Here is a 21,469-nt window from a genome sequence, read left to right as displayed (position 1 = left end):
TACAATTCAGATTTCTATTTTGTGTTGAACTTGCTGCCTTTTTTCAAACTGAAAAGATTACATTTCCCCAAGAGCCAAAAATAAATAGGAATAGTAAAAAACAAAAAACAAAGATCACTTTTAATTGGGACCCAATGACAAAAAGAGACCAATAATCAATTTGGTAAAATAGATTAACAGACTTACAATACCTTTTAAAGCTTCCGTTTCTATGTCTACTAATGGCTTCCCCACATAGGCAATATCGTCTAGATTATAATAGAGTTTTTTAATGACTCCATCATAACGACTAGTGATGGTAACAGAAGCTTTATCACTTTGAACTTCACAGATGCTATCAAACTGAGACACTGTATCTCCTTCTTTTACATACCTAAAAGAAAAAGAAAGGAGACACTTTTACATAAACAATCATAAGTAGAGATCATGTTAAGGATGTAAATGCCATGCTAAGCTAGATCAGTATTCATCTAGCCCAGCATTTACTTTCAGATGGTGTACTAAGAAATGTTTCGGAGAAGACTATAATGACTTCCAGAGTCTCTTCAATGTATCTCCAAGAAATACTCAAAAAAATTTCAAGCAATCCATAGTCTATAATCCAAAAATTTAATTAAACTCTCAGGTTTTCTGTCTGACCCATTTATTAGAAAAATAAGTTCTAAAAATACATTTTTAAAGTGGTATTTCCTTCTATTGTCTTACATTACCCTTTTCCAAACTTTAAGGGATGCCCAATACTTCCAGAAGCAAGTTTAAAAATTGATGTCCTCAATACATATCCTTTGTAATTTCGTGAATTTTAGATGTGAGTTCTCCCAGTCTTTCTTTCTAAAATTATTTTAGCCTGTTCTTATATAAAGTCCTTCTAACCCCATAATCATTTTAGGTATACTTTACAGGCTTTTCTAGAGAGTCTTAGCAAATAAAACAGGAAGAATGGGACCAAACCTGAAATAATACATCTAATTTTGATTCTAATGGCATTCTTAATGTCTCTAGCACTTATTTCTGACTTATTGCCAGCAACAGATCATTGTTGTCATTCTTGCTTCTTGTCTTCCTATCCTAACCAGTCCGCAGTCTATGATAAAACAGCACCTATGACATAGAAAGCAGGTTTAAAAGCACATACTTTCACTTCCAGAATGATGGATTAAAGACTTCTGAAAATCTGCTCTTCCATATGAACAACACAGTGACAAAAGTTGTTAAAAATCTATTTTTTCAGAATTTTGGAAATTAGAAAAAAAGGCTTGCAACAACTAAGAAGGATGTATTCAGGAAAAATGGCTGAGTTTTGTAGTATTTTAACTTGCCCAATTTCCATCCTCCTTTCCCTAGCACAGCAGGAGCCAAATCAGCAGCCTCGCAGCCACTGTAAGGGGAATACTAGGTTTGGATCACCACAAAAAGCAAAATCCCTGGAAAACTGGCACTACAGATGGTCTCTGACTTTTATAATTTTTCAACTTTATGATGGTGTAAAAACAATATGCCTTCAGTAGAAACAGTAATTTGAGCACCCATACAACCCTTCTGTTTTTCATTTTCAGTATTCAATAAACGGCATAAGATATTTAACAGTTCTTTATAAAATACACTTTGTATTAGATGACTTTGCCCAAATGTGGGCTAAGGTACGTGTTCCAAGCATGTTTAAGGTAGGCTAGGCTAAACATTTTCAACTTAAGACATTTCAGTTTTGATGGGTTTATGACTTATCCCCATCATAAGTCAAGGAGCATCTGGGTGGTTGTTGTTGGTAGAGACAGGGTCTTGCTATGTTGCCCCGGCTAGTCTGGAACTCCTGGCCTCAAGCAATACTCCCATCTGGGCCTCCCAAAGTGTTGGGATAACAGGCATGAGCCACCACACCTGGCCACATCTGTATTTTGTTTTATTTGTAACTTTTTGTTTGTAACTTTAAAAAAAATCCTATCTGATTTACAAGACAACCACATTACAGCAATACTTATAAAACTGTGTTGATGTGCTTTATGATGTTTAAAAATGAAATACTTTCAATGTGGAATGACAATTATTTGTTTTGTTTTGTTTTTTGAGACAAGCTCTTGCTCTGTTGCCCAGACTGGAGTGCAGTGGTGCAATCTCGGCTCACTGCAACCTCTGCATCCTGGGCTCAAGCCATCCTCTCACCTCAGCCTCCCAAGTAGCTGGCACTACAGGCCTGTGCCACCATGCTGGGCTAATGGAATAATAATTCTAAAAAAAGAAAACAGGAATACATATGACAAATAGCAAAAGGAAGGAAGAGGCGATAGAGCTATATTGGAGCAAAGTCTTTGTATTCCATTAAGTTTCTACTAATCCAAATTATAGTGTTTTAAATTAACATGTTAGTTGTAATCCTCAGGGCAACCACAAAGAAAATAACTTTAAAATATACACTAAAAAGTTTACATACTCCAATAAAAAGGCAAAGATTGGCAGAATAGATTCTAAAAAAATGCTCCAACTTTATGCTAAGAAATATAATTTAAATTGAAGAACACAAATGGTAAAAAGTAAAAGGATCGAAAAAGATATGTCACACAAGGCCAGGTGTGATGGCTAGCCTGTAATCTCAGGAGTCTGAGACCAGCCTGGGCTACAAAGCAAGACCCTGTCTCTCAAAAAAAAAAAAAAAAAGAGAAAGCAAGCAAGCTAGAGTGGCTATACTATCAGACAAAATAGACTTTAAGACAAAAGAACATATAACATCTAAACTTGTTTTAGAAGTTTGTCAAAGGATTTGTGAAATGTAAGTATTTTTTTTCTTTTTCCATACATTTGCTCCCACAAATTCTAAGAATAAATGAAGTTTTATTTAACCTTACCCAAAACCACACTACCTTCTGTTAAATTATGCTTCCTTACATATTCAAATTTCTATTCTCAGGCTCCATTTTATAGATTAGAATTCTGCCCTTTAGCATTTTACCAAGGGCAACACAATACGTATTTTTTCCTTATTTATGGACATTGTTTGAAATGCCTGTTCCTCAGTGCTGTAAAGAAATAGCACTTGAACATAAATGTAATTTACTCAGCAAGGCCATTTTTACTTCCTGCAGAAAGAGTACACTCAACAGCAGTTTTGCCACAAGAGTACACCGAACAAAGGAGACAGGGTCATTTACAACCTGACGCATCCAACCTGCTGCTGTGTCCGATTTCCATTGGTCGGAACGGGACCTCACATTCTGTATTTGTCCTGATTGGCTAGCAACTTAGAACTTTTTAAAAGAGGCAAAGGTAGAGGAGAACAAAGGAAGGAGGAAGTAACTTGTGGAATGCTGAGAAAGGTAAAAACACCTTCAAATAAGGAAGAGGAACAGGCTATGACCTAATGCTTGCTTGGGCCAGTATAAGCATGCCAGGGCAAATATTTAGGCTAAATTATACGAGCTAAGAACATAAAGGACATCAATTTCTTTATCACGGCTAGCAGATATTTAAGAATGTTAGCACAGGTCTTTGAATAAATTTTGCTTCTTAGAGAAATTACTATTTATTCCTAATTAAATGAGGAAGAACGTCTTTGAAGAGGAACCTCTACTTTACTTTTTACAATATTAAGTTAGGAAAAAAAAAACAGAATTCAAGAAAGCTCTTAATATTTCTTAAAGAACTTCTGAAAAACTAATCAAATGATTAGTTTCTCATTAAAAGAGCTTTAAGAATTTTATTAGAAATAAAATGATTTCCCCTTCTAAGAGCTGTAAGCCCTATACTAAGCACAAGGGTATAGAGAATAAGAGGTAGAAATTAAGAAATGGTTTTTTAAAACAATCAAAAAAGGCTGGGTGCAGTGGCTCATGCCTGTAATCCAAACACTTTGGAAGGCCCAGGTGGGAAGATCACTTGAGGCCAAGAGTTCAAGACCAGCATGGTCAACATAGTAAGACCCTATCTCTACCAAAAAAAAAAAAAAAAAATCTATAAAGATTTTTTACTACTATCTTGGTCTTGAAAAGGAGGTATTATCAAATGCATTTCTTATACATGACATTATTTTGATCCTTTCAACGCTCCAAAGGTTGGCAGAGCAAGTACTGTTATCCACATATGACACATTAAGAGACCAAGTGAGTCACAGGTAGGACAGCTAATAAGTTTCAAGATCAGACTCTTATGATTTGAAGTCCATTGCTATTTCCATAATCCCACAATGCCAACAGAGACATAACCGTAAGGTATGTTTATGTTATTACAGTTCTCTTCTAACTTACAAAGCAATAACAATAAGTAAAGAATGTTTAAAGAATGTTTGAAGTAAAGAAGTAAAAAACAAGTAAATAACAAGAAAAGAATGTTCAGGTGGTTGAACCGGATTCTTAAAAGGATCTTTAATGGTATAAATCTAAGGTGGAAAGTATTCTATTTACTCATCTTAACTGCCACTTCTAACAACCTCTAAAACTGAGTCCGGTACCCAGAGGTGTTTCTATTTTTCCAGAAGGTGAAATAAAGAAATGGGGTAGAGGATGAAAGGGTTTTGTTTCTTTCAGGCCCTTTTTTGGATAATTTTTCAATGTTTCAAAATTTATTTTTCAATTCGTGATTTCTGGTAAAATATTTTCATCTCTTCTAAACATGCAAGTAAACTGTATCAGGTAATGGTAAGTCAAACATATATTCTTACTAAAGTCATTTTCAGTACAGTGAAGAGAGCTCAGACTACCTGACAGTTTTAAATCACATTGAATAAAGTACCTTGATGTATGACAAATTCCTTCACCACTATATCATCAACACAAGGTAATTCTACCTTATTGCTTTTAAAAATGCATTATGTGTTTATAAAGACGTTTCTCAATTTAGATTCCAACTATCCATTAAATAAATAAAAATAAAAATAGTTATTTTTACTCAAATTATTTTTAAATTTACTTAAGAGATTTTTTCAGATTCACTTACCATTCTTTAACAGTTACTTCTCTAATCCCTTCTCCAATGTCTGAGAGCTTGAACTGAACAACTTGTCCACGGAGAGCTTCAAAGACAAATGAGAAACGATCTCATTAAGTATGTAACATATTACTAATATATACTTTCACATCTAAAATCAGAGAATGTTCTCAGGCAGAGGCAGAAATTCTTCCATCTTACAGACAGAAAAAACAGCATTTTATAATTTTTAAGAGCATAACCATTATTCATAACCATCAGAGATTTAAATAAATTATTTTACAACACAGACCTCCTGGCACTGCCACAGAACTTACATTTTCCAACTTCCAAAATGGTCTGTTATAGGGCTATAAAAGGCCCCACTAACAAATTAATTAAATTTTGAAACAATGTAATGAATAGAAAATAGAACAAAGATATACAAAGAGAAACCCAGCTAGATATCCTTGTTTTAAGTTATAAAACTATAGTAACATGAACAGATTTCTTTTGAATTTATATAACTATTCTTTCTCATTCTTAATGGCTAAAAATCAGGCAGTTCTATATCTAGCAAACTTGATGGAAACTTGTTTGTCCAAACGTATGTTCTGCCAACTTATCCCTAAGTCGTCTCTTTCCTCTTCCCATTTTTTACTCCTTTTCAAATTTCTACCCATCCCTCCTTTTTTAGAGACAGAGTCTCACTATGTTCCCCAGGCTGGAGTGCAGAGGACATTCACAGGTGCATAAATGCATACTACAGCCTCAAACTCCTGGGCTCAAGCAATCCTCCTCCCTCCATCTCCTGAGGAAGCTGGGACCACCCACCACACCTGGCTTCTATACCCTCTTTGTAATACTTAGATGCCAGTGATACTGTATAGTAATTATTCTCAAAAGAGAAAAGTATTTCTGGTCATTTGAAAGCATGTATGGACCCTCCCACTTTTCCAGGTTAACAAATGGCTCTGAACCTATTCAGGAATGCTCCTGTATCTTTAGACTGCTGTTAACCATATTTGCTTATAAAACATATAACAAATTAATTAGGGTTGTAAAATTTTCTTAAATATGAGGAGTTAAATTGGTAATAAAAACTAAAAAATACATTTTGGTTATGGAGGTATTAGGTACCTCTTACTTCCTCTCTAGCAAGTTGGGTCCTCTCACAGCTTGCTAACTGGAGTATAACCTGGCAACTTTCTGAATGGTTTAGCATTAAGAATCAAAAGCATTAAAAAAAAATTTTTTTTAATCAACATTCTTGATTCCATAAGTAATTCCACTTGCTAAAAAATGGTTACTATAGGGTCATAATGACGAACTGGAAATCAATCTAAGTAACACAAAAACAAGAAAATACACTATGGCACCTCTATACAAAGCAATATGCAAGGAACAGCATGAAAATGTGATGGTTTATGGCAAGGTTAAAGAACAAACAGTTCTCCATAGCCAAAGATACAGTATATGGCAAGAAATCAGCCCAGATTTGAAAGACTTTGTGCACCATGCTAAAATATTTGAACTTCATCCTAAAGGTGATCAGGACCCAGTGGTAAGTTAACATGGTCATAAATTCTTTACAGCTGTTCCCATCAGGAAGTGGAGTCTATTTTACCAGTTCTTAAATCTGTGCTGGGCTGTGACTTGCTTTGACAAATAGAATATAACAGAAGTGAAGTGTGCAGGTTCGTGAGGCTAGGCCTCAAAAGTCCACACAGCTTCTCCCTTCTCCCTTTTGGAATGCTGCCCTAAAATCCTCATGGAAGGACGTCGATCTAGTCTACTGGAGGATGAGACATCAGGAAAAGGAGACATGAGGTGCCCCTTCTGAAACCCAGCATGAATTGTCAGACACATGACAGAGACCATCTTGGATCTTCCAGCCCAAATGATCCTCTAGTCAAATACAGCCATATTAGGGAACCCGGGCGTAACCAGCAAGGAAATCACCCAGCCAACCCACGGAATCCTGAGAAATGATCAGTCCTTGTTGCTTTAAGCCACTTAGTTGTGGGATTGTTTGTTATTCAGCAATAATTAACTGATATGGAATCCTATTTATAATATCAGATCGGCAACTTTAGGAGGTCTATAATTTTAGAAGAAAAAAATCTCTGGCAGGAGTGTGGTAGAAGGGGTCAGGGAGTGGGTGGCAGAGGCAAAACAAGGCAGGGGAAGCAGGAGGCTACTTCAGGTAAGAAGCAGAAGTATAGAATTTATTAATTTATTATTTTTTAGAGACAGGGTCTCACTCTGTTGCCCAGGCTGGAGTGCAGTGGCACAATCAGCCCATGATAACTTCAAGTTCCTGGGCTCAAGTAATCCTCCCACCTCAGCTAGGACTAGCAGCTGACTACAAGTGCATACCACTACACCCAAGTAATTTTTTAAAATTTTTTGTAGAGATGAGATCTCACTTTTTTGTGGCCCAGGCTGGTCTCGAACTCCTGGCCTCAAGCAAGCCTCCTGCCTCAGCTTCCCAAAGTGTTGGGATTACAGGTGTGAGACACTTTGCCTAGCACAGAAGTATGTGATTTATATATTTATATACTTTTCAAAGCTGTTTGAAAAGAAGGCAGATTTAAGAAATATGTAAGATGTAAAATTAATAGGTTTTGATCATCAATCTGATGTGAGACTAGAGTCAGGATGACTCTAGGTTTCTAGCTTTTCTTCCTCCCTCCCTTCCTCCCTCCCTCCCTCCCTCAGGATGACTCTAGGTTTCCTTCTTTCCTTCCTTCCTTCCTCCCTCCCTTCCTTCCTTCCTTCATTCCCTCCCTCCCTCCCTTTTCCTTCCTTCCTTCCTTCCTTCCTTTCCTCCCTTCGTCCCTCCCTCCCGATGACTCTAGGTTTCTAGCTTCCCTCCCCTCCCCTTCCCTCCTGGTCCCGTCCCTTCTCTTCCCATCCCTTCCCTTCCCTTCCTCCTCCTCCTTCTCTTTTTTTTTTTCTTTTGTTTCCCCTCCCCTCCCCTCTCCTTCCTTCCTTCCTTCCTTCCTCCCTCCCTCCCTCCCTCCCTCTCCCCCTCCTTCTCCCCTCCCCTCCCAACTGTTAGCAGTTGGTGAGAAATCTGAGCTACTGCTACAGATTCAGAAGTGTTCAATGAGGTGAGAGTTGAAGGCATGTGTGTAGATGTAGTACAAGAAGAGAGGGCAAAGGATGGGATCCTATTAGAAACTGAAGTTTAAAACAGGAGCAGAAGAAGAGAAACCTTAATAAGTGTCCAGAGAAAGCAGTATTAGTATATGTAAGCAGTATTAGCACACTTAAGCTGTATTCGAATATGTAAATATTTTACATATTCTAATTTATTTAATCCACCCAAGTAAAAGGATCTTTGTTTTGTGTACTGATATATACCAAGCACCTAGAGCAGTGCCTTGGAACACAGGTGATCAATAAATATTCGTTGTTGAACGAATGAATTCTCACAAGAATACAATTAGCTAAATACCATGATTACTCCCATTTCCCAGATGGTGAAACTTGCTCAAAGGTACACCGCTAGTAATTTGTAGACCTGGAATCCAAGTAGCCTGGAACTGGTGTATCCAGGAACCCAAAGCTCCTAAGTGTTTACAGACTGGACCAGGAAGTTGAAGTATTTACTTGAATGACCTCTATTTTCTCTGGGAAGTAACAAAAAAAGATCAACTTTAAAAAATGGAAATGTTTGTAAAAGTAGTGAAGGTAAAGTTTACATATCTTAGGCTATAGTGGATGACATAGAAAAAGCACGGAAGATGGCTGGGAACAGTGGCTCACACCTGTAATCCCATCACTTTGAGAGGCGAGACCCTGTCTCAAAAAAAAAAAAAAAAAGAAAGAAAGAAAGAAAAGGCATGGAAGGCTGGGTGCAGGGCTCATGCCTGTAATCCCGGCACTTCGAGAGGCAGAGGCGGGAGGATCTCTTGAATCCAGGAGTTTTAGACCAGCCTGGACACTGTGACAACACCCTGATAAATAAATAAATTAGCCAGGTGTAGTGATGCACTCCTGTAGTCCCATCTACTCAGGAGGTTGAGGCAGGAGGATCATTTGAGCCCATGAGTTTGAGGTTACAGTGAGCTATGATTGTGCCACTGCACTCCAGCCTGGGCAACAGAGTGAGATTCTGTCTCCAAAAAAAAAAAAAAAAAGAGCATGGAAAGGCTGACTTGGGGTCTGCCTGGAATTCCCCCATTTTTCATTGCCAGCATGAACTAAGCTCCCATGTATCTGTCAAAAACTTAATGGTATAACAAAAGTCTATGGTTCTTTATCAGGGTTCTAAATAGAACATCGGGGAAAAAACAGTTCTTATGCCCTTGCCAAATCTAATACTTAATCCTTCAAGTTCTTTACAGAGGGTAGAAAAAGCTGGGGGAAAAGTAAGTAAATGGTAAAAGTCAGGGAATTTTCTATTTAGGACTAAATCAGGCTGGTTTCATCACACCATGTTCACATGATAGATTAAGTGCTTCTTTCAACAAACAATACCACAATATGTACAACAACACAAAGATACTTCTATTGTCAACAATTTACCTTGACTGAGAAAGTCATATCAATGCTGACTATTGCACTTAGATGAGCCAGATGATAAACAGATGGCCCAACACAACCCATTCCCAACATTATAAAGACACAAGTGCTGGGTGAGATAAGTTAATGCCTGCAATCCCAGCTCTTTAAGAAGCTGAGGCAGGAGGATCACTTGAGCCGAGGAGTTCAGGTAATAGTGAGCTGTGATTGCACCACTGCACTCCAACCTGGGCAACAGAGTGAGATCCTGTCTCTAAAAAAAAATTTTCTTTTAAAAAGGGGTACCGGTGTTAAGGATAGTATATAAAAAGGAGGGATGAGAAAAAAGAAAGTGAGAATTGGGAAAATGTGGGGAGATGGGAAGGGCCCAGCTAGAAATACAGAGTCAACTTTTTTTTGGTTTAAAAAGTCTCAATCAACTACTAAAACATATTACTGAATGAGGTACAAAACATTATTTTATACATGTTATTTTGAAATCATACTTACCAGCAGTTGTTTTCAGGAAGTGATGTGGATGACTATACTTGAATGAAGGATAACCAAAGAAACACACATAATTTGGCTTCAAAACATGAACATTACCACATGTTTGAAAATAGCGAACACAAATCTACAGATGAGAAAACAAAAAGTAAAACCATTTATAAACGATCACACTGGCTTATCTCTAAGTATAAACTGAATTTCAATTCTATTCTAAAAGTAGAACCATTATCACAATAGAAATATGATATCCTTAGATTTAGATTTGTTACATTTATGATCCTTGCTCAAAATTCCTTCTGAAAGTAAAGACATTTTAACAGTGTATTCTGATGTATAAATACGTCAGCTTATATGTATGCTTCAATCATTGGACTTCCTGAACTAAAACTACTAAAAAATTCTAAAGTAACAGTTAGCATCTAAAAACAATGAAACACTTGTATAGTATGATACCCTCAAGTTTACTTATGGTAACTTATAGATGACTCTTTAGCATTCACTATTTTACATATACCTTAGTATAATATTATTTAAAAACCTCTTATAGAAATCAGTAGGCCCAAAAGTATTCAACTCTATATATTAAAACCTAAGTGTCTGAAAGGTATTGTGTGTGTGTGTGTGTGTGTGTGTATGTGTGTGTGTATTTGAGACAGGGTCTCACTCTGTTGCCCGGGCTGGAGTGCAGTGGTACAATCACAGCTCACTGAAGCCTTGACCTTCTAGGCTCAAGGGCTCCTCCTGCCTCAGTCTTGCAAGTATCTGGGACCACAGGTGCATGCCACCCCACCCAATTAATTTTGTTTATTATTTGTAGAGATAAGGTATCACTATATTGCCCAGGCTGGACTTGAAGTTCTGAGCTCAAGCAATCTTCCTGTCTCAGCCTCCCAAAGTGCTAGAATTACAGGTGCAAGCCACCATGCCGGGCCATAATATCTTATTTTGAAAGTTAATATTTTAATGCTATTAATACCTAACTACATCACACTGTAAACATAAACTACAGACATGTATTTACTTATTTAATTTTAAAACCCTGAGCTTACTTCTCTGCAGAAATTTCTAACCTTCTTAGTATAGGAATACTGATAAGTGAAACTTATTCATGTATGTAACAGAGTCACTTTTACTTAAAAAAAAAAATCATGTACATTAGTGGTGATTAGCTCTTAAAGGCTATGTTATAATAAACATTATATAGTACAGTTATGCTTTAATACATATTTATAAACTAGAATTTTTGTTTTATTCTGATAGCAAATAACATAAAATTAAAAGTTTGGTTTACTGACAAGAACAATACATTTAAATTCTTATGTTTTACTTTAAATTTCAAGCTATTACTGATTTCTGAAGGCAAAGAAAAACTGAAGATCCCTTTCCTAAAACATAAATAATCTTAAATCATTCATCTTAACTTTAGAGATCACCCTAAATCAACTAATCTTTATAATATCTACATTTTATTCTTATTAACATTAATATTCAGGAAATACAAAGCCTAACTAAAATAATTAAAATTGATAGCTTAAAACTAGAAGACAATGAAAGAATTCTCTTTCCCAAACATTTCCATTTTGTTTGTCCTTGCTTTCTCCTTCAGCTCCCATAATCCTGACTCTTGGTCAATAATCAAATCAGAGGAGTGAATCAACCTGTTTCATCAGACATAAAACTTAGGGACAATAAAAGGAAAGTTTTGAAGTATATAGATCCACCTTAATTTAAATAAAATTGTTGATATTTTTAAAACGTTTGAAAGAAAATTAAACTATTAGAAGGTCTTACCTTCAACAACAACACAACTCCAGTTGAGCTATTCATGGATGAGGGGCAGTACAAACTGCCAAGCTTAACATTTATCGAGTGCCTCCCAAGTGCTGAGTACTTTCAAAGCCTTTTCAGACAGACCAGGCATGGTGGCTCTTGCCTGTAATCCCAGCACTTTGGGAGGCTGAGGTGAGTGGATCGCTTGAGGTCAACAGTTCAAGACCAGCCTAGCCAATGTGGCGAGACACCCTCTTTACTAAAAATACAAAAATTAGCTGGACATAGTGGTGGCACACACCTGTAGTCCCAGCTACTCGGGAGGCTGAAGCAAAAGAATCGCTTGAACCTGGGAGGTGGAGGTTGCAATGAGCCAAGATCACACCACTGCACTTCAGCCTAGGTGATAGGAGAGACCTTGTCTCCAAAAAAAAGAAAAAGGAAAACCAGTCTTTTCAGACATCATCTTTTTTGTTGCTGGTTTTTATTTTGAGATGGAGTTTTGTTCTGTCACCCAGGCTGGAGTGCAGTGGCAAGATCTCAGCTTACTGCAACCTCTGCCTCCCAGGTTTAAGCGATTCTTGTGCCTCAGCCTCCCAAGTAGCTGGGACTACAGGCATGTGCCACCATGTCCAGCTAAACTTTTTTTTTTGTATTTTAGTAGAGACGGGGTTTCATTATGTTGCCCAGGGTGGTCTCGAACTCCTCAGCTCAGGCAATCCGCCCACCTTGGCCTCTCAAAGGACTAGGATTACAGGCATGAGCCATGATGGCTGACCCAGACATCATTTTTATGTCTTACAATTTCCCTGTGGAACATACACGTTAGCCCTCTTCAACACACAGGAAACTGACGGGAAAGGTGAAGTAATTTGTCCAAAGTCACACAGCAAATAAGTGGAACAATCAAGCTCTGAAGCTAAGTAAATTTGATGTCAAAGACCCTAGAAGTAGGAGAAATAATCCCTAATTTCAAAGAGTTTACAACCTATGTGAGAAAATAAACACACACACACACACACAAACATACTCAAGCATGGCCATGCATGCTCTAACTTTTTGTAATAAGAGACATAGCCTTCTTCAATATAATCCATAGGTTCACACACACACAAAAAAAGGCACAGGCAGTAAGTGATAAAGGAGTTTAAGTAGGCTGGGCATGGTGGTTCATGCCTGTAATCTCATTGCACTCCAGCCTAGGCAACAAGAGCGAAACTCCGTCTCAAAAAAAAAAAAAAAAGGAGTTTAAGTAAAGGGGTCTGGTGGGTTTTTTTTCACATTAGTGTGACCTGGGAAGGCTTCTTGGGGGAAGATTTAAGCTGCACTGTGCATAATAAGCCTCCATAATAAAAGAGCAGAAGGGCACTTTTAAGGCAGAGGAAACAGCATAAATAAACTACAGCAGAAATTTACTTAGCATATCTGCTGGGACACTGAGCAGCTTGATTTGGTTTGACCAAAGGTATAAAAGAGCAGTGGAAACAGCTCAAGGAGGAAATGGTTGATGACTATAATGTCAGTATAAGGAGTCTTAACTCATACATTATGGGTTATTGAAGAAAAAGGATTAGGATATTAGTAGTGGTTTACTGAATAGATTACAACAGATAAAATCCGGAGAGAAAGGGAGAAGTCAAGAAACTATTACATACCAAAATTATCAAAAAAGGATCTTTTTTTAAAAAAGAAACTATTACTGTATTCCTCTCTTATCTCCTTATGGGCAGTGGACACGTTCAAGACCCCCCAAATAGTGAATCCTACATATTCTACATATACCATGTTTTTCCTATACATACATACCTATGATAAAGTTTAATTTATAAATCAGACACAGTAAGAGAGTAATAACAGTAACATAATAAAAGAGAAAAATTATGATAATATACTTTAATAAAGGTTTTATGAATGTGGTCTCTCTCTCAAAATATCTTACTGTACTGTGCTCACCTATTTTCAGACTGCAGTCGACCGTGGGTAACTGAGACCACAGGTAAGAAGGGGAGAGTACTGTGTAGTATCTGAGACGCAAAGCAACAGGCTCCTGACTGAGGTAATTAACAGTAGAAAAAGAAAAAAAGCAACAAAAGTACCATAGGCAGTATATGATTAATATAATAGCAATTGAATGGCTATGAGGAGAAGGCTAAAAGCACAGTGAAGCTGCTGAATAGATGGATTAACAGGCAACAGGAAAGAGGAGAAAAAATAATTTTTCAAGCTAGAATTCTAAATTTTTTTTCTAGAAACAGACTATTAGACTAGTAAATTATATTTTTTAATTTTCTTCAAAGACAGAGTTGGCTGGGCGCAGTGGCTCACGCCTGTAATACCATCTCAAAAAATAATAATAAAATAAAGACAGGGTCTCACTTTTTTGCCCAGGATGGTCTTAAACTCCTGGGCTCAAGCAATCCTCCTGTCTCAGTCTCCCAGAATGCTGGGATTACAGGTGTGAGTCACCACACCCAGCTAGACTAGTAAATTAAGCATAAGGATTTAAACCTCCAATTTTAAAAAGGCATGCTTATAGAATTACCAGTTTTATATATTTTATATTTGAAGCAATTCTAAATTCATGTACGAACAATACTAAAGACACCTAATTCTATGGGGACCATCTGTACCAATTTGCCTGAGGTGACACCCAATTCACCCCTAGTAATTCAAGGCAATTATTAATAACACCATTTTCATTCTCAAATATATCCTGGTTGAACAACTACACATGTAGTCTAACTCTTAATGCAATTGTTTGACTAAAATAGGTCTTTCCTTGATTTTAAAAAATAATTCAGCCAGGTGTAGTGGCTCATGCCCATAATCCCAACATTTTGGGAGGTCAAAGTGGAAGGATCACTTGAGCCCAGGAGTTCAAGACCATTCTGGGCAACGTAGTGAGACCTTGTTTACTAAAAATCAAAATAATTAGCCGGGTGTGGTGGTGAATGCCTGTAGTCCCAGCTACTTGGGAGGCTGAGGAAGGAGGACCACTTAAGCCCAGGCGGTAAAGGCTACAGTGAGCCAAGATCATGCCACCACACTCCAGCCTGGGCAACAGAGCAAGAACCTGTCTCAAAAATAATAATGAATAAAATAAAAAATTAGGCCAGGCACAGTGGCTCATGCCCATAATCCCAACACTTTGGGAGACTGAGGCAGGCAGATCATGAGATCAAGAGATCAAGACCATCCTAGCCAACATGGTGAAACCCCATCTCTATTAAAAATACAAAAATTAGCTGGGTGTGGTGGCATGTGCCTGTAGACCCAGCTACTCAGGAGGCTGAGGCAGGAGAATCCCTTGAACCCGGGAGGCGGAGGTTGCAGTGAGCTGATACTGCGCCACTGCATTCTAGCCTGGCAACAGAGTGAGACTCCGTCTCAAAAAACATAAAAATAAAAAATTAATAATTCAATATCACAACCAGGACAGAAAAACATAAAGGGAAATAAAACCATTCACCAAAGTAGCATATTAAGGAAATATTTAATAATAATTCAATAGGCAGCTGTTGAGCACTCCTAAAGTCAGACATTGTACTGGACTTGGAAATGCAAAGCTAAATAAGATGCAATATATAGTTCCTGAATTCAAATTGCTTACACTTTACTACAGGAAAACAGACACAACAGAAAAATTCCAAATGGCATGATTAATCAAGAGTCAAATGCATGATGTCCTAGGGAAATGTAAAACACAACATTATAAAGCTATTTTAATAATTTACTACAGGAGTAAGAGCTGTTTTTGCTTACAACTTTTTACAAAAGTTTAAAAGCCTGACTTTTTTCTACTGAGTCGTTTAAAAAATATTTATGAGCACCTACAATGTGCCAGGCACTTGGGATTGTACAGACAACAAAACAGATGCAATTTCTTCCCTTATAGAATGCACAGTCCAGTGAAAGGTAAAGGTAAACAGGTGATTATAACACGTGCTATAATGAAGGAAATAGAGTGTGTTAAGGGAACCTAGCTGGAGAAAGTTATGTTGAAGTAAGACCTGAGGGATGAGTAGGAGTAACCCAGGGGATGAGGTATGTTGCGATGAGGCCACAGGGGAGTAAGGCAAGAGTCTTTAAAGCAGAGGAAATACAAGTGCAAAGGTCTGGAGTAAAGGTCTGGAGTTGAGAGAGAAAGCACAGTGTGTGTGCAATTAACTCAAGTTGTTCAACAGAGTTCTAGTGTAGTTTAGTGTGGAATAAGGGTGGAGAAGTGTCAGAGTTGGGGGTGGAATGGGTAGATTTTGGTAAGGAATGAGGTCTAAGAGACTAGAAAGGTCCAGATCATAAATTGCCTCATAGTCATTTGAATTTTGGACATTTTGCTGAAGGCAGTTTTAAGCAAGAAAATGACATTATCAAATGTCTCTTACTTTATAAGATCACTCTGGCTACACTATGGAGAATGGGTTGGAAAAATGACAAGACCACTGGAGGCATATAATCCAGTTAAGAAGGGCCAAGACATCTCCAGTTGAGGGCAGGGTGAAAAAATCATGACTAGATTTCTTCAGAGAGAATTACAGGCTCAAATCAAGAGAAACTGGGCCAGGGCAGTGGCTCATGCCTGTAATCCCAGGACTTTGGGAGGCCAAGGTGGGAGGATGACCTGATTCAGGAATTCAAGACCAGCCTGGCCAACATGGCAAAACCCCGTCTCTACTAAAATTACAAAAATTAACCAGGCATGGTGGTGCGTGCCTGTAGTCCCAGCTACTTGGGAGGCTGAGGCAGGAGAATCGCTTGAACCCAGGAGGTGGAGGTTGCATTAAGCCGAGATTGCACCACTGCACTCCAGCCTGGGCAACAGATCAAGACTCCTCCCAAAAAAACAAAAACAAAAACAAAAATTAAGAGACACTGGTTTGAGGGTTCAGTTCTAGAGCCTGGAGAGTCTGACGTGCTTTGAAGCTTTATGGCAGACATTGTGAGAAGACTAAAGACAAGCTTTTCTGCTGGGCATGATGGCTTACACTGTAATCCCAGCACTTTGGGAGGCCAAGGCAGGCAGATCACTTGAGGTCAGGAGTTCGAGACCAGCCTGGCCAACATGGTGAAACCCCGACTCTACCAAAAATACAAAAATTAGCTGGGCATGATGGCATGTGCCTGTAGTCCTAGCTATTTGGGAGGCTGAGGCAGAAGAATCACTTGAACCTGGGAGGCGGAGGTTGCAGTGAGCCAAGATTGCACCACTACACTCCAGCCTGGGTGACAGAGAGAGACTTCATCTCAAAAAAAAAAAAAAAAAAAAAAAAAAGAACAAAACAAACAAACAAAAAAACACACAAGTGTTTCTAAGCTCCCTTGTGCTAGCAGTGGCCATGTAACACTGTTCCGGTCAATGAGACTGGAACCTCGTCCTCTTCCTCCTTCCTGCCTTGAACATAAAAAAAGAAGTTGTAGCAGCCCTCTTGTAAACAGTAGGAAAAGGACAAATGAACTACTAGGGAAATGATGACACTGATAATCGTAAGCCACTTAACGCGAGCTGATATCTAATTGGGGATGCTCTGTATTCACGGATAATTTCCTATTTATTGGTTAGGTTTTTACTTGCAGCTGGAAAACATCATATACATATGAAACTGGAGATTTCCAGGACAGTAGGATATACGGGTTTGGAGTAGACCTGGTTGGAAGACTGGGGAACTTTAGAACTCATCAGCATAGATGGTTACTATATCCAAAGAGTGGATGGGATAACCCAGAAAGTGGGAAAAGTGCAGAGGGCCAAAGTCAGAGCCCTTTAGAAACAGCAATATTTAAAAGGTTGGTAGGGAAAGAGGATATTGGGATGAAGTGGCCAAATATGAAGAAAGAATAATATTGGGAGACTGGTGTCACAGAAAACAAGAATGGAAAGCTCTAGAAAGAAGAGAGACCAATATATGTAAGTGTTGCTGAGAAGAGCTCTCTTCTCCTAGTTATCTCTTACTTATCCTTCTTAAATCTCAAGTCATATAGTATCCTCTGGTAACTCCTCTGACCCTCAAGTCCGCCATAGGTGTCTACTCCTGTGTGTTCCTGTAGTTCTAGGCACTTGTTTCATCACAGTACTTCTCATGCTGGGTTGTAATTTCTTAATATCTATCTCCCTCTCCTTTGTCCTCCACGACAAGGTTGTAATCTCTTGAGAAGGAAGATATGATGTCTATTTCATATTTGTATCTCCAGTGCCTAACACAGTACCTGGTACATAGCAGGCTCTTGAAAGTTTTTGTAAGATCGGGGTCACCAAGGCAGGAACATCTAGGGAAAGGGAGAGGGGGCAGGAAGAAGAAATACTAAGCAAATAGGGTGAAATAATATCATTACCGGGATGTGTCAGTGCTTGGTGCTAAGACTGGGAGAAAGAGAGGGAAGTGCAGGGGAGACGGTGGTGGGTCACAGCCTTGGTGACAAAAGGGTAGGAATGGTATGTGGTGCGGATGTAGAAGTACAAGCCAAAAGAGTGAAGTACAAGCCGCTCAGTTATTCGGAAGCAGGGCCCCCTGGTGATATTCTATAACTTGAACGGCCTCTTCCTCTACACATTGTAAATTCCTTGAGGGCAGGGGTCGTGTTACCAGTGTTTGGCATACTGTGGGTACGCAATAAATGCTAAACGAATATATCTCTGGATCCACAGCGCCTATCACCAATGCCTGGCATCTGGAAGGGGCTCAATGAAACGCCAGCTGGGCCTCGGGGTACAGATGGAGCAGGAGGACGGCTGAGTCGCTGCAGAAGCGCTTCCAGGTAAGGGGAGGGAGTGGGTCTCCACTCCAGACTAGTCGACTGGCTCCGTTCTCCGCCCTTTATTTTGCATGCATCCCTTCACCTCTCCATCACGCGTGCCCTGGACGCCTGGCACCGGAGGAGAACGAAACACACCACTCCTGGATGACTCCGGACAAATCACTCCTTCCCGGCCTCAGATCTGCCCAAACCCGCTTACCAGCTTCCCCGCATTCCTGCTCCAGGTTCTCAGCATACGGACTGCAGCCATCTTACCCCGGAAATGACAGCTGCGCCGCAAACCCGAGAGACTCTCCGCGGCGCGACCTATCAGAAGATGGGAGACGCGCCTCCCCCTGGGCGACCAATAGGGAGGGAAGAAACGAGCCTCCTACCCAACAGCCAACCAGGGAGTAGGGCGGGGCCTGAGCTAAAGTCTAAGGTTGGGGACCCCGCGGGGAGGGAAAAGAGCCTGGGGGATGGAGGCGGGGCAGAGGGCAGCCCAAATTTAACACTGCTGTGTAAATACGGATGCACCAAAGATAATCTTTTTAGTGTATGTGATGGGGGAAATAGAGAGTGTTAAGGAAACACAAAGGAAAGGTACTTACCTCAAGAAAATTATGTTGCAGTAGGACCTGAGGGATGAGGTGGAAAACATTTCCCCTTCTTCATCTTGTAATGCAACCGCCTGAAGTACAGAAAATAGAATATTTCTATACGTTGTAGCAAGGCTCTGGACAACTAGTTGTTTCACAAGTCCATACAGCAGTACTTTCCAATGACTGCCTTTGTTTTACTCCCATTTAGTGTTTTTGATTACCAAAATTGTCTAATCAATTTTTTTCATGAAAGATGAACATTACCTAATGTCTAAAATAAACATGTTACCATCTTTCTTTTTACAGACTGCTGTCAGATGCAGCTAACTAACATACGCAATACATGTCACAGACATACGATCTTGATTTACTTGTCTCTTGAAGAAATGTCAAATTCGGGTCAAGCAGAACTGGTAAAGAAAAGATCAGAACTTTCTTTTAAAAGGCAATCTTCCTCAGAGCAACTAAGAAACCAATTTCTGGAAATGTCCAGGATGACATTAGTCTGTTATTGCTTCTTACATGGGAATGAAAATCTGCACAGATGTCTAAGGAATTACAGAGAAAAAAACTGGAACAAATACATTTTAAATCCTCAACATTGAAGATTAGTGGTTATGAAACAAAATCTCTGGTATTTCACAACTTCATTGTTTAATATGACCCAAACACTTTTTCTTCTCATTTGCCATTTTATGTATTACACACCTACACACATACACACACAAAATCACTGCAAACAATAAATCTTATTATCTTTTCTGTTTGTTTGTTTGGCAGAGATAGGGTCTCTTGGGCCAGGTGTGGTGGCTCATGCCCATAATTCCAGCACTTTGGGAGGCTGAGGCAGGCAAATGGCTTCAGCTCAGAAGTTCAAGATGGGATCTCGTTCAGCTCAGAAGTTCAAGATGGGATCTCAGAAGTTCAAGATGTTGCCAGGCTGGTCTCAAAGTCCTGGTCTCAAGCGGCGATCTTCCCATCTCAGCCTCCCAAAGTCCTAGGATTACAGGCATGAGTCACTGGGCCCGGCCTAAATAGTTATCTTTATCAGAAAATCTAGACTAGTCAAAAGAATTTCAAGTTTTTACATTTCCTTAAAAATGTTTATAGACATTATCAATGTATTTGATAATCCCACAAGCATGTGTTTGTATAAAAAGCAGTGGCAGTTGTACCTTTGAAGTGAATCATCTCCCTTCCAAGGTGCTGCTATATAACTTTCTTCCTCCTGATTTCCTTTTTAACTATACCTGCTCCTCAGAAGATAACTAGTTTATTTTCCTTTACTGTCTTTTTATGTCAATGGATTCTTGCTTCTGTATTCAGTATGTGTCCTTATCTTTCATTCCAGCATCTGGAAAGAAATACACCATCTATTCCCTAGTTAATTCTTTTATTCGAGTTTGAAAGCAACAAAGACCCCATTTCTTCTCTTTTTTTAAATTTAAAAATGACCAGTTATGACCCACCAATTCCACTCCTGGATAGCTATGTAAGAGAAATGACAACAGTGTTCACACAAAGACTTGTATAGGAATAATCATAACAGCATAATAGCCAAAATCTAGAAACAGCCCAGATGTCCAGTAACAGGTGAATAAACAAAATGTGGCACATCCATATACTGAAATATTATTCATCCTTAAAAATGACTGAATTAGCAATAATTGCTATGACATGGATGAATGTGAAAAAAATATGATAATTAAAAGAATGCAAGCACAAAAAGTCACATATTACATGATTCCATTTCAATTAAATGTCCAGAAAATGTTGATTTATAGAGATGAAAAACAGATAGTTTTAGTTTATATTAATTACATAATGAGATTATATTAGTATTATTAATTAATAAGGTTAGAATTAGAAAACAAATTAGTCTGGGGCTAGAGATGGAAGGGGTAGTGATTGCAGAGCCAAGAGAGATTTTCTTTGTGTGTGGTGATGAAAGTTTCCTCTTGCCAGTTTGTGGCAATGATTGCATAATTCAAAAATCTTTGAAGTATACACTTAAGACAAGTGAATTTTATGGTATGTAAAGTATACCATAATAAAGCTGTTAAAACTGTGTTACATGGAAGAATAATGAACATATGAATAAAAACAAATACATAAGGCTGGGCGCGGTGGCTCATGCCTGTAATCCCAGCACGTTGGGAGGTGAAGGTGGGTGACGAGGTCAGGAGTTTGAGGCCAGCCTGGCCAACATAGTGAAACCCCGTCTCTACTAAAAATACAAAAATTAGCCAGGAATGGTGGCACGCGCCTGTCGTCCTAGCTAATTTGGAGGCTGACGCAGGAGAATTGCTTGAATGTGGGAGGCAGAGGAGGTTGCAGTGAGCTGAGATTGTGCCACTGCACTCCAGCCTGGGCAACAGAGCAAGACTCCATCTCAAAAAAAACAAAACAAAACAAATACATACATCACATAATAATATAACAAAAACTCTTGA

At 38.8% G+C, this 21,469-nt stretch overlaps 1 protein-coding gene across 4 annotated transcripts in view; it reads right to left on the bottom strand.

The window, feature by feature from the left end:
• Positions 1–18,735, bottom strand: part of DBT (dihydrolipoamide branched chain transacylase E2) — a 69,165-nt gene extending 50,430 nt beyond the window's left edge. For 2 of the 4 annotated variants that reach the window (XM_007977826.3, XM_007977825.3), the window contains exons 1-4: positions 18,635–18,735; positions 9,916–10,039; positions 4,924–4,999; positions 192–373 (exon numbers count right to left, since the gene is read on the bottom strand). In XM_007977826.3, coding sequence (XP_007976017.1) covers positions 192–373; positions 4,924–4,999; positions 9,916–10,039; positions 18,635–18,685 — 433 coding nt within the window. In that variant the 5' untranslated portion in view covers positions 18,686–18,735. Of the gene's footprint in view, positions 1–191; positions 374–4,923; positions 5,000–9,915; positions 10,040–17,886; positions 17,947–18,634 lie in introns of all 4 variants that reach the window. The other 2 variants (XM_007977827.3, XM_073008546.1) reach the window with 2 other exon arrangements.
• Positions 18,736–21,469: the final 2,734 nt, after the last annotated feature.

The sequence above is a fragment of the Chlorocebus sabaeus genome, chromosome 20 (genome assembly GCF_047675955.1).
Source record: "Chlorocebus sabaeus isolate Y175 chromosome 20, mChlSab1.0.hap1, whole genome shotgun sequence".
In the NCBI taxonomy this organism is placed as follows: domain Eukaryota; kingdom Metazoa; phylum Chordata; class Mammalia; order Primates; family Cercopithecidae; genus Chlorocebus; species Chlorocebus sabaeus.
Note: the sequence above shows the minus strand (reverse complement) of the source record. Positions and strands in the feature narration are given on the sequence as shown.